This window comes from Aspergillus clavatus, genomic scaffold, assembly GCF_000002715.2.
Source record: "Aspergillus clavatus NRRL 1 1099423829802 genomic scaffold, whole genome shotgun sequence".
NCBI classification, from domain to species: Eukaryota; Fungi; Ascomycota; class Eurotiomycetes; order Eurotiales; family Aspergillaceae; genus Aspergillus; species Aspergillus clavatus.
In genome coordinates, this window is record NW_001517097.1 from 2,269,061 (window position 1) to 2,281,842 (window position 12,782).

A 12,782-nucleotide genomic window follows, 5' to 3' on the forward strand; every position below is an offset into this window, starting at 1 on the left:
GTAATTCTTTAGATAACCCGATAATCCCTACTCCGCAGTCTATCAACTACCGTAACTATCCCCATTCTCCGGTACCTTAGTCTAGGTAGGGTACTCTAGGTAAAATACCAAAATATCTCATCTCTATCTCCGACTCTCTCCCGTGTTCGCTACCTATTCCTAGGTCAGTCAGTTCACTCTTTCCCCCCCCTCCCCTCGTCGTCCGTCGCCCGTCGCCCGCCGCCCGTCGGTAATACAGAAATCTCCTCTTCGGGCATCGTGCAGCTGCATTAGCGGCATCTGGCTGGGCATTGCTACTTTGCCAGTGCCAGTCATCCATTGCCCTTGGGCTTTTGAAAACCACAGCAGACAGACAGACAGACAGACAGACAGACAGGTAGTCACGGGTGACGGGTGACGAGTGACGGGCCACGATATAATATGCTTTAGCTATCTAACTCCAAGACTGATAGGTATTACCTAGGTATGAAGTATTGGTATCGGTGGATGTTACGTACGAGTCCGACCGATACTTTATGCTCGATGTCCAAAGGAAGAGTTACCAGTTACCTACCTGTGCAGTGTGCACAATTCTTCTATTTTGTCTTGGCGGGTAGAGAAATGCCATTGATCAGGCGACCGGGATAGGCAAAGTACGGAGTATGTATTAGTAGCTCTGATGGGAATTTTTTTTTATTTATTTATTTTTTTCAACTGACAAGTTACAACCGGGCAAACCAAGTTCGGTGCCCAGTACTTACCTACCTACCTACCTACCTACCTACTTGCGTGTTTTGATTTGGTTTGTGCAGTGCGCTGTGATGGACCGGGCAGATTTGTGGGCAAATGTGCATGATTATTGAGAGTGGAATCGCTCCGGTTTGGGATCTGGACTGTAGGCTGTAGTAGACTCTTGGCTCTAAGGCTACACTAGAGAGTACTTACTAGGTACTTACTGTGCATGAGGCTGGTGCTGGTGCTGGTGCTGGTGCTGGTGCTGGTGCTGGTGCTGGTGCTGGTGCTTGGTTGGTTGATTGATTGATGGATTCAGGGTCTGCCCAGTGCCCGTTGATTGTACTTTGTGTGACGGCGGTGGATGTCCATGTCGAACGTCTAGAACGTACTTGTTACTTCGGCTTCGTTCTAGATCTCAACGACAAGACAGGAGAAGGGCACAACTATGGTGGATGTGTATGCATCAATTGGTTTTGGTCCATGTAAGCAGCATATGCAAAAATAAATCATCTCATCAGAAGTATGTACTATCAAGAAGGATTCATGCTCCTGCTGTCAAACCCATCGTATTACTCCATACAAAACCGCTGTAATAATATCCTCAATCTTCAGTCCACAATTTCAATCCCCCCTTGCTTCGTCGTTGCCGCTTAATCCGGCGTCCACGGCATCGTGATCCTGGTGCATGGAATGACGTCGCAGTACACTTCGTGCGAGGCTTGACCCAGTCTCTCTAAAACTGCTCTCGAGCCAAGCCCTCAACGCCATCTGACTCTTCCTCCGCTGCGAAATGAGGCAGCCTAATCGGTCTCGGCATTCGGTAATGCCAAGCTCCATGGACAGCACGCTGCACTTTCCCTTCCGGGAAGCCAAGCTACATAGTTGTTGCTCGACTGGGACATTTAGAGTCCAGGGCCCCGGACGCGGTCGCGTTGGCGATGGTCATCATCTGACTGGCGGCCCAACCTGGGGAAGCTCAGGAGCGACCAGCTGGGTTAAGCGAACCGAGCGGGATCGCGGAGGGCCGAGACTCTGAAAGACCCTTGCCAGGTTGATTGGCATGGTCAAGGGTTGCCAATAGTCACCTGATTAGAAGGGTGGAAGAAAAACCAAAACAAAAAAAAGGTATCTTCTGGAGATGGTCTAAGACGTCATGGTTCTTCTCCGAAACTCGGCGTTACTGCGCGTGTGAAATCGCTGGGGTCGCTCAGTATAGCGGGATTGCAGGCAGCGATTGGGGGTGACTTTGGTCTGGCACTTGTGCTCCTCGACAGTCATGTGTTTCCGGGCCAGATTGGCCGATCGCATGGTGCCCGAGTGAACCGGCGGTTGTTGCGTTAGGTCACACTGGACATGGGCAGAGACGTTGTACAGCGTCTGAGATTGCAGGCTTTGACGCTCCACCATGGCAGAGAGTTCTAGACATTGCACGACCAGCTGTTTAACGCCGTCGGTCAACGTGCATGCGCGGTGCTCAATGTCCGGCCAAAAGTCGCTGCCCCAGAACGGATCCTCGCGAACCGCGCGTTCCAGCGTCTCGAACCAAAAGTCGAAACTCGGCAGCTGTTTCTTCGCGTTGAGCAGATTCAGCCCTTGCAAGTCATCCGACAGCAGGCATGCCACGGCAACGAATCGGATCGTCGGCTCCGAATTCAGGACATGCAGGACAATGCACGCGGAGCAGCGTTCGGTCAGATACCAATCGTGCTCTTCGCGGAGGATACATTGCAGCCAGGCATAGGCACTGCGCGCCTCGCCCCTGAACGCGCGCTCAGGGTCCGCCGACTTAGTCGGGGACAGCACACTGGCCGCGACGCGCGAAGCCTGGTGGTGGAGGAAAAACAAGGGGAGAAGCAAAGTGTGGATGATATCGCGATGGAGACGAAACTCCTCCTGATCTTGATTGGAGCAGGAATGGCGATGAAACGAGCAGAAGCTGTGAGAAAATCTCCAAGGTCAGTCCATCCTCCCCATAGTCTGCATCAGATAGGGAGATCAACAAAAACCTCTCAGGGCTCCATACCTAGGGGCATCCATTCCCACTTCCTGACGTCTCAGGTTCTCCCGAATGGCCTTGAAGGCATCGTTGCGATCCAACTTCTCCCAGTCCTTGTCCGAGATTCGAAACGGCGAGACGATGGGGCTGTTGTTCGACATGGCTGTTAGTTGGTGGGCTGGATCCCAAGCCGCGCGTCTGTTTTTTTTTTTTTTTCGACAGCGATGCCTTGTGATGTTGTTGGTCAACAGATGTCACGGGTGACAGGCTGGAGATTGTGGGTTATGGTTGATTGTCTGGACTCTCTGGAGAAGAATAATGACTCTGGGGGGTGATTGTTGGATGACGTCTGTCGCGAGTAATCCGGGAGACTAGGAATCCCGACCAATCAAGCAATAAGATGGAGGCAGACGAAGTGATGAGAACACGACAAGATGGAGAGGAAGAACCACGGATGGCATCGTCTGGTTTCCAGTTTTTTTTTTTTTTTTTTTGTTGTTGTTCTTGTTTGTGTTTCTAATTAGATAGGGTTGTTGACGTGGATGGGAGAGCGATGCCGGCTAAGGTTTTTAAGAAGAGATAATGGAGTCACCGGGAGGGAAATAATCGAAGGTAAAAAAAAAAAAAAAATGGATAGTGGGAAGCAGGAGATGAAACAATTCACCAGCGATCCAAAGACTCGGTCGTTGTAGACTAATTAAAGGAGCAATTAAGATGCGCACCACGAAGAGCAAATCCGGATGCGGACAAGGGGTCGGAACGTCATCCACGCAAGCTGCGAGGGTGATCGTCGAGTGTCGGAAATGAGAGTCGTATGAAACCAGTCGTTTAGTTGAGGATGCACTATGGATCGAGGATGAGACTAGTTCACTAGACTCACTGGGAGGAGTCTAGTAGTAGAACAACTGAGGTTGATAGAAGAGACACCAAAGAAGGAGAGGGAAAAGGGGAAAAGGGGGCTCCTTTTCAGTTTCCAGTGCGGGCAAGCGGGGGAAACTGCACTATTGAAGACGATCGGATAATATTAGATATCTCGATGGTTATCATTTAATCCCTCTTTCTACTTTCTATGAACATTTACATACTACTCCGTCGTTCTCTCCATTCAGGGAAGGCCTGAATCCGATTTCAGAGTTCAATCGAATCTGAATGCATTCCACTCCATTCCGAATTCGAAGCCCAAACCCTGCAGTTTCTTGATTTTACGACGGAGGAGATAACTTGCGACCCAACAGACAAGTTCGATGCTAAGACCCAGCCAAACAGATCATCACAATGAGAGAGCCACGTACCATCGCCCGCGGTCTCGATCCCTCGCCAAGAGCCCATAATAGCAATTGTATGGAGAGTGGGTTGTTAAATCCCGCCCACCGTTGGTCTAAAGGGACTAAAGAGGGTCATCTGTCTCATTTGCGCCAGTGCTCGAGAGCCACCGGAACGGATGGCAAGATGCGACTTTATCTACAGATTGCGAATTACGAGCAGACTTGAGACTTGAGAGTTGAGGGAGTGAGGGAAAAGGGGGGCCTGACTCGAACGTAGATAGAGATGATGAGGGGGGTGATGGGACTTGGACCAGGCAATTCTTTGTGATGATCCTACCAAGTTTTCTGTTCTAATAGTATTGTTCTGAGTTTTGAGTTGATGCATGCAGTAGTAGTAGTAGTAGTAGTAGTAGTAGTAGTAGTAGATGAGAGAAGTCCATGCTCCATGCTCCAGACTCTATCCCATCCCTCATCTGTGCATAAAAAAAGACCCTGAGGATTGGCTGCAGCCCTATCGCATTTCGTGGAGGATGGAGGGGTAATTAATAATAATAATGCTGACAGCCTAACAGCCTCAGTGCCTGACCTTATGGCTATGCCAAACCTGAAACTTCAGGCATTCTTTGAGATTGAAATGCCTCAGGCATCACTGTGTCTCGCATGATCTTGAATGCCTGAATGCCTGAATGCCTGAATGCCTGGCTGCCTGGCTGCCTGGATAATGACCTCCATCGACAGTCAATCAACACTGTAGAAGTCTTATAGCCCAACCCTCAGATATTCACATTCATGAATCTTCCGTAATCTAAATGCCTCTCATGAATATTATTTCCCCCCTGCAACACCCCTGATTCCCCAGTCGTCCCCTACATTCCTCCTGTCAAGGTAACCAACCATTCATCCCTTCAGATCCAATCCCCGTGGCGGAATCTTGACGGCTGAAATAAACTATAGATGATAGCCATAGATTGCATCCCATCCAGGGCACACAAGCAATGCCATTGACGTCAATTTCTCCCGGCTGGGAATGCATGTCTCCTGAAGGAATCCAGTTCAGCATGGTTGAATTAGCCAGTCACCGGGATAGCTTCCCAGGATGACTTTGACTCCCAAATTATATGAAGAGCCCTTCTGACCTCTGTTGTCATGTCGTTCATCATTGTCGCTCCGTTCAAATCTTCCACAACTGCCAAAAAAAGAGGCGGTTGAGCTGAGCTCCTTCCTCACTGCGCCCTCCTTCCTTCCTCCTTCCTGATCGGGACTCAACCATCACTTGAGCCTCACTTCTCTCTCTCCCTCTCTGTCTCCCATTTCCCCTTCCAATCCTCCTCTCTGCCCTTCTCGCAGTATCCACCAAGACCCCTGTGCAGCAATAGCCACATATACTTCTATCCTGAAAGTTACATCTCAAGCTCCACTATCTGCAGTACACATCAATATGCGCTATTCTTCGCTCTCCTTGCCTGCATTCTCACTGCTGCTGCTGCTACCTACAGCAGTCAGTGCCATCCAGACCCTCTCAGCGGTTGGCTCAAAGTTCTTCTACGAAAATGGCACCCAGTACTTCATGAAAGGTACAAAGCACACAACCCACCTTGTGGTTCTTTGCTTCAGTTACACTGACACCGCCTCGATCCTCAGGCATTGCTTACCAGCTCGTTCCTGACGACCCTCTGATCGATACGGAACAATGCGAGCGCGATATCTCCCTCATGGCACAACTGGGCACGAACGCAATCCGTGTCTATCATGTTGATCCCAGTGCAAATCACGATGGATGCATGACTGCTCTTGCCGCAGCTGGCATCTATCTGTTTGTTGATCTGGACACTTTCGAAACCCAGATTGAACAGGTTAGTCCCTGCACCCTTGAATCTCGAAAAGAAGAACCATTGTTGACTGTCGCAGAATGATCCCCACTGGAATCAAACCCAGTTTGATCGCTTCAAGGAAGTTTTGGATGAGTTTCAAAAGTACGAGAACACCGCCGGGGTGTTTGTCGGAAATGAAATCCTCACCACCAAAGGCGGCTCAGCGGCTGCCCCTTACCTTCTGGCTGCAGCTCGGGACATCAAAAGCTACCGCGACGAGAAGAACTACCGGAACATCCCCGTCGGATATTCTGCAGCTGACATCGCTGAATTGCGTCCCATGCTGCAGAACTATCTGGCCTGTGCAGAGGACCCGGATGAGCGTCTAGACTTCTATGCCCTGAACGCCTACGAGTGGTGTGGAGTCTCCTCGTATGCTCAGTCGGGCTACAGAGAACTTCAGAAGAATGCAACTGGCTACCCCATCCCCATCTTCTTCTCTGAAACGGGCTGTAACGCCGCTCCTCCACGGACCTTTGAGGACCAAGCTGCGATTTTTGGTGACTATATGTCAGATACGTGGTCCGGCTCCATGGTCTACGAGTGGATTCAAGAAGTCAACCACTACGGCTTGATCACATATGGCCCTCCCGCCCCAGGAGTCAATACGCCAGACAAGCTTGTCTATGATGGTTTCACCCGCAAAGGTGTCCCAACGCCCGTGGCTCCCGATTTCCACAATCTCAAGTCCCAATGGGCCACCCTGTCTCCCACTGGTGTCGCACTCTCTGATTACATTGAGACCACTTCCACCATCACACCCCCCGCCTGTCCTGCCTACACCGCAGGTGCATGGGAAGTCGGTCCCAACTCCCCTCTCCCCACTTTGGGTCAGACACACCACAAGGCCGGCACGAAAGTTCACGTTACCAGTGTGAGCGGCCCTAACACCTGGACAGTCTCCAATGCTAGGGTCACCATGTCATCCCCCTCGCCCTCTGTTCGCTTGGCCACAAGCAGTGCCGCGAGATCGCTTGCTGCCCCACGGCTGGATGGTTCGGGTTACCTCGCGGGTGCATCCAAGTTCATCTGCCTGCTGGTGGGACTGGTGGCGGCCTGGCTATGAAGATATGATGCGTTCCGACTTTATGATTTATGACTAGCATCAGAGAAGGTGGCTGTGTGCTTGTAGGGTTGTGCTACATTGGGAATTCTTTTGATGTCAACTTAGATCCAGGTTGCCGACGTTTTGTGACACTATCAATATGAACATGAGTACCGGATGCCGTGTCGAACAACAAATCCTATTCCAAGCTCTTAGCGTGTTTCCCTCCCGTGGGTTCAAAATTACTCTAGCACATGCGTAGGCACATTCTTCATCCAAGTATGGCCGATTCGGCTAGGCACTGCGAGGATAGAAGAATAGGTCTTTCATATGCTGTAACATTAACCTGGGCCATAACGTGCTATTCCATAATCCCTCGTAACCGATCACACTTCTCCAGGAGGAAATTATAACTGTAAAGTAACAGCCTGTGAGTGTGATATTTGTCTTGTAAAGGTATAGCACAGGACGAGAGGAAAGAAAGTGGTCGCTCAGACATACCACCCATAAAAAGAAGCATAGATCGGTGGTATACCAGGAGGAAAGAAGAGGATGAAGTAAACGCTAAGTTACAGAGAAAGAAGAAGAAAACAGTATGGTTTAATGTATGATCAAGAAGAAAAAAACGCACTCCGTAGACGAAGGCTTTGAGTGACACAGAGCATCGGGACGACGAGCCCGATTTCATCCATCTGATATGGCGATCCCGTATCCTTGGAAAGATTCCTCGGCGGCAGCTGGGCCTGTACGCCCGTCAGGCGTCCACCAGGGATTTCGGTGTGAAGATGAGGGCGCGGTATATGCGTTGCCTTTTCGGTCCGAGTCGCTGCTCGCTGCGTAGGTGTCTATCCAGTCAGTATATCCGGCGCAGCCCGTCTCTGGTGGCGAAGAGCACGGTGTAATGGGGGCCATGGGCTGAGTCAAGACGGGAGTATTGGGGGATGCACGGGGCAAGGCGGTATTGGATAATGCAGGCGCGCGGAAGTGGAGCTTGGATGTGCAGTGCGGTGTCACCGCGTCCCCGATTTGGCGGATTGCTTCGACGAAGCGGCTCTCGACCCGTGCGGCTGAGGGCCGATTGCCGGGTTCTTTGTGCAGCATACACCTCACTACGGTCAGCATGGGCTCGATGGCGCGGAAGACGGGATCCGACCGTTTTCGCGCATCGCTGTCCAGCAAGGCAATCCACGAACTGACCTGTCCGATATTCCGGTCAAGGTGGAAGGAGCAGTCGGCAACGCCGCCACCACGCCCGGGGGTCCTGTTCTTTGCGCCTCGGTGGTGTGCAAACGCAGAGATCTTACGCTTGCAGAGGTGCGTGAGGATGTCGAGGGTCACCGCGCCCAGGGAGAAGATGTCTGACGCTTCGGGGTTGGTCTGGCGCGATTGCCAAGTCTGAACCACTGCGGCGTTGGAGTGGGTGCCCGGCAGGCGTACCGGGTGGAGGGTCATAGCGGCGGAGTGGTCTGACGAGCCGGACGAATTGGACGAGGTTATGGAAGGAGTATATAGAATTGGTCGTCTGACTGACGTGACAGCGCGCTTGCGTGTACTTCCGCCGCTGGAGCCAGATGAAGACGACGAGAATCCAAAAGAGAAACGGCTTGGAGAATCAGATCGGCCCCCAATGCGGATCACGGTGCCGTGAGAGGCGACAGATTCAGCTCGTATACTTTCCGCGCTGTGGTCTATTGAATCCTCGTTTCTGGGGGTCCTGGATGCGAACAGGCCCAGTTTTCCACCGTGGGTCGGTTGTCTTCGACCGGTGCGGCCTCCAGAGGGAAGGGCTGTTCGGGCTGGAGCATTATCATGCACAATAGCAGAACGCACCCAGCGCTCCGGAGCCCCGTACTGATAAGATTCCACATCATCTATCTTGACTGGAGGTAATAAAGTATCGAGTGCCTCGAATTGGCCAAGGAAGATTCGGTATTCCGAGTCAATGAGAATGTTGGAGGGACGTATGGCTCCATGGACCTGGCTGTGGGCATGCAACCATGATAGACCATCAGCTAGACAATGCGGCCAGTCAATCAAGATCCGGCGGCGGTGATCTTTTGGTAGTCGTTTGAAGGAGTGAGGCACCTCATTGAGGAAGGACATGAGCGTACGATCGTATATACCAGAGAAAAGAATGTACATCATATCATCAACAAAGTAGGAAGCGTAGATTGAAAAAACATGATCGTGAGAAAATCTTCGGAGCGAGCGAATCTCCTCGAGAACCTCCTCCTCTTCAAAGAAATGCGGCGCGCCTCCGATGGTGACGTGAGTTCGCAGGTAAACCCTGCACGCAGCACCGGCCAGGACGATTTTCTCCACTCCCTCTCGAGCAAGAGCAGTCTCGCTGGGTAGGATTTCGACCGGAACACCTTCATTCTCAGTATACTTGATATGGTCTCCTTGTTTGAGGCCGCGAACGAGAAAGCGCCATTGAGCGTGGAAGAACTTGGCATCCAGGGTTGGATCATCGCCATCTGCTGAGAGCTTCAGGCGATCAACGCTGTGAGCTGCAATAGGTAGATCCACATCGTCGAACGATTCGTCGACCAACGAGAATACTCGCTCGGGAATACCAATATCCACTAAGATCAGGAATAGTCTGCCAGCCTTGCTGAGAATCCAGTCGAGATAGGTCTCGTCGGTGAGGCCTTCTCCCCAGGGCAAGGGAGCAACGAGACGGGGTAAGAGGTGGGACGGTAAGTGGTCGAAGACATACTCTGAACACAGTGTGGCTTGGATCCTATCCTCAGGCCACCAAAGTGACGTTATTAGCGACATTGCATAGGCATGGCGAACCGAACCGCTGGGGAATGAGAATCTCCCAAGAGCAGAATGGGTATCTGATATAACGCACAAGGAGTTGCCAATACAGTTGGAGGGAAGGAATCCTAAGGTCAGCCCGGAGCCAATAGAACTCTAAGTTCTTATTGAATATAATTGAGTAGCGTCAGTAGGTAGATATATTCCTGCAATAATATGAATGCCCTTGCAGCTGTCAGCGGGAATTGCGGAGTCCTGTCATATTTCCGGACGACATTGAACAGGGAGGGAAATAATACGAATGATAATGTGGAAAACTCTAGTTAATGAGCAGAAAGACGAATCACCAATAAGCACGAGGCTTATCTGGCACCCAGCAAGGGACATATCAAGGCTTCATTGGAAGACATCGTCCAGATGGTAGTTCATGCTGGGACCCAAATAATGGGTGGGATGAGAAATGGACTGAGATAAATGAGAAGAAGGTAGCCAACGAGGAGCCGAGGCTGGATGACAACCAGAGTAGGTCAAGAACATATCACAGAATACGAAAAAAGCAAAGGTCCAGTATCTCGTGGGGAGGGGACATAGACACCCCAAGGATTGGTGACAGTGGCAGTGGAGACTGGAGATAACGACTGAGTGAAGCCATCGTAATTGTCTCGGATCACTGGCATCGAGTCAGTTGGAGGGGCCCAGGAGATGACTTCTGGGCCCATTATTGAGACTAATCAAGGACCATTATTTGGATAGTTTGGTGTTGATGGAATGGGTGGATGAGGCTGTTTGTAGTTAAGTTGATGTTGATGAAGTTGATCCAGTCGATGTTGCGAGAAGGGAAAACGTGATTTGTCGATGCCTGGAAGATGGCCTTAATATTGGGGCACACACCTGAACCCCCCATCTACTAGATATTTATTTCCTATCCGTATGATGAAAAAAAAAATAATGGGTTTGTTGGATGTATGAAAGGTGTTGTCCCATCTCTATCTACTCTGTAATTACTACCACGATAATAATATTGAACTCTGTTCACAAGAATGGGATCAATGGTCCATGTCATAGTACGTAGTAGGTTGGTGAATGGTGATACTAGATAACTACAGGATTAGACAACGATATATCTCTCATATCATATCACATAGAAACCGGGAGCTTATCAGTTGCCAGTCCGAGTTCTCATTAGTCGTCAAGATAAGACACATCAGTCCATACTAATTGGGTCCTTTGATATGAGTCCAATCTCATGCATCTCATTCCAAGGACTTTCATTGTTGGACTATTTGTAATAATAATACCATGGAGAAATCACCTCAAGATGAGGGAGACTGGGAATCTTTTCTGTCAAGCCATCTGTGTGTCCAACAACAGCTTGAGCTGCGATCATGCATATCCAGCTGTCTCCTTGAGATCTTTTCAAGAGGATACGGACTCTTCATAAACGAGGCAAAATGAATCTCCGAGCAAGGGGTAAACCAGTGGATGTGACGCCTCTTGCTGTAGAACTGAGGTTTCATGTTTGAGCCGTTCCACCCTTCAGTCTTCCCGTTCCCCATCCTATTTCACTTGATTGATGCGGTCACTAACTCGAGAGATCATTGTCAGGGCAGGGAGGCTGAGGAAGATAGCTTCGGGAACATGGAATTGTTCGACATCCAGCCTGTGCGGTACATATTCATTCGAGGTGCTCACGGAACCCTCCGAACAGCGAGCGTTTTCCAATCCTCCTCCCACTTTGGACCTTTCCAAATTCTTGAGAAGAACTAGATCCGTGTCTGTCTTGCAGTCATAGGAACTCCCCATCAATGACAGGGGCCGAAAATGATCTGTGATGCTCTCCTTGTTCGGGGCGGATGATCGTGGGCTTCGAGAGCTAGGGATGATACTTCCTTCCTGTCTAACTCATTAGCTGAGTATTCCTGGAGACTTGTACATACTGCTCTGCCGGGCGGCTGGACAGGGATTGAAGTGAGCTGGCAACGCCTATCAAAGGGTGGCGTCAAGAGCCAGGTACTAGTTCAAAGCCTCCATAAAACAAAAAAAAAAAAAAAAAAATGAGAGATACCAGAAGGGTCAAAAGTGCATTTGATAATGACACTTGAAGAAGAATGAGTAGAAGTGATGCACGTGGGCCATATTCAGCGGTTAGTAAACAGTCACACCGAGAAAAAAGATAGTGCATGACATTCAACACTATAGCCATAGCATACAACATGGACCTTCAGACTCTCAGTCCAGCCTTCGTTTCCTTCAACGACCAGCCAGCTAGTTAGACCTACTCCTCTCTTTTATGTGATCCACTCCTTCTCAACCGCTTCAATCGGCTCTGACTCCGCCTCGGATCCCGTTCCTCCTCCCCAGACCGCCGCCGACTCCAAGCCTTGCGGAAATGCTGCTGCTCGTCACCCTGTTGTTTCGCCCGGTGATGCAGGAATTCCTCGTGCGCTTCTTTCTCTTCCAGAAGCACCTTGATCTGTGTTGAAGAGGGAACGAGTCGAACGAGATCCCTCGTTAGTAATCAGACCCCCCCAGGGAAGAAAAAAAAACAAAAAACAAAATATATGTATGAATCATTCTCTCATGTTTCAGGCATATATTAATGCAGTAGGTCAACCCACATATTCCAACCACAGCTCCTGCTCCGAACTCCACGCCTTCTGACATCGCGCCAACTCCTGCTCTGCGATCGCCAGCTCGCGCTCCTGCGCTATCGTCCACCGCGCCGATGCTCGATCCGCGATACTTGTCCAGCTGACGACGCGCACCAGCCGCCGTTTGCTGCTACTGCTGCTGTTGTTGCTGCTGCTGCCGCTGCCTGCATCCACGCTCACCGCTAGATGGGGGTCGGCGTACAGGCCCATGTCGACGTCCGTGTCCTCGCCGAGAGAGGAGACGTCGTCCTCGTCGTCATGGTCGGGCATCCCTGCCCCGGCTGTGCAGTAGGGTCCCGAGGGGGGAAGGCTGTGACTGTGATCGACTGATTTGCCCTTCCCTGGGAGTGATCGCTCGGCCCGCTTAAGGAGGAACGTCAGGCGGAAGACGCACTTGACGGTTTGGCCCATGCCCATCTTGACAAAAAAAAAAGATAGGTATATATCGGATTTGTCCCAGGTCAGGATCAAGCGGAT

General features: G+C 50.6%; 4 protein-coding genes across 4 annotated transcripts, besides 11 other annotated features; 1 reads left to right on the plus strand and 3 right to left on the minus strand.

Moving 5' to 3' along the window:
* Positions 1 to 341: 341 nt before the first annotated feature.
* Positions 342 to 375: a microsatellite.
* Positions 346 to 376: a microsatellite.
* Positions 377 to 733: 357 nt separating this feature from the next.
* Positions 734 to 764: a microsatellite.
* Positions 738 to 763: a microsatellite.
* A 181-nt stretch (positions 765 to 945) lies between the features above and the next one.
* Positions 946 to 1,001: a microsatellite.
* Positions 1,002 to 1,857: 856 nt separating this feature from the next.
* ACLA_040900 (uncharacterized protein) lies at positions 1,858 to 2,871 on the minus strand (the record flags this gene model as incomplete). The annotated part of the gene is made up of 2 exons (XM_001271299.1): positions 1,858 to 2,650; positions 2,738 to 2,871. The coding sequence occupies 2 exons, from the start codon at positions 2,869 to 2,871 to the stop codon at positions 1,858 to 1,860; spliced, it is 927 nt and encodes a 308-aa protein (XP_001271300.1).
* Positions 2,872 to 3,187: 316 nt separating this feature from the next.
* Positions 3,188 to 3,228: a microsatellite.
* Positions 3,229 to 4,362: 1,134 nt separating this feature from the next.
* Positions 4,363 to 4,399: a microsatellite.
* Positions 4,363 to 4,400: a microsatellite.
* Positions 4,401 to 4,642: 242 nt separating this feature from the next.
* Positions 4,643 to 4,675: a microsatellite.
* A 738-nt stretch (positions 4,676 to 5,413) lies between these two features.
* On the plus strand, positions 5,414 to 6,912 carry gel6 (putative 1,3-beta-glucanosyltransferase; the record flags this gene model as incomplete). Its single annotated transcript, XM_001271300.1, has 3 exons — positions 5,414 to 5,549; positions 5,617 to 5,828; positions 5,884 to 6,912. The coding sequence occupies 3 exons, from the start codon at positions 5,414 to 5,416 to the stop codon at positions 6,910 to 6,912; spliced, it is 1,377 nt and encodes a 458-aa protein (XP_001271301.1).
* Positions 6,913 to 7,575: 663 nt separating this feature from the next.
* ACLA_040920 (protein kinase domain-containing protein) lies at positions 7,576 to 10,373 on the minus strand (the record flags this gene model as incomplete). Its single annotated transcript, XM_001271301.1, has 2 exons — positions 7,576 to 9,611; positions 10,250 to 10,373. 2 exons carry the CDS (start codon positions 10,371 to 10,373, stop codon positions 7,576 to 7,578), a joined length of 2,160 nt encoding a protein of 719 aa, XP_001271302.1.
* Positions 10,374 to 11,640: 1,267 nt separating this feature from the next.
* ACLA_040930 (uncharacterized protein) lies at positions 11,641 to 12,722 on the minus strand (the record flags this gene model as incomplete). Its single annotated transcript, XM_001271302.1, has 2 exons — positions 11,641 to 11,667; positions 12,273 to 12,722. The coding sequence occupies 2 exons, from the start codon at positions 12,720 to 12,722 to the stop codon at positions 11,641 to 11,643; spliced, it is 477 nt and encodes a 158-aa protein (XP_001271303.1).
* Positions 11,686 to 11,709: a microsatellite.
* Positions 12,431 to 12,469: a microsatellite.
* Positions 12,723 to 12,782: the final 60 nt, after the last annotated feature.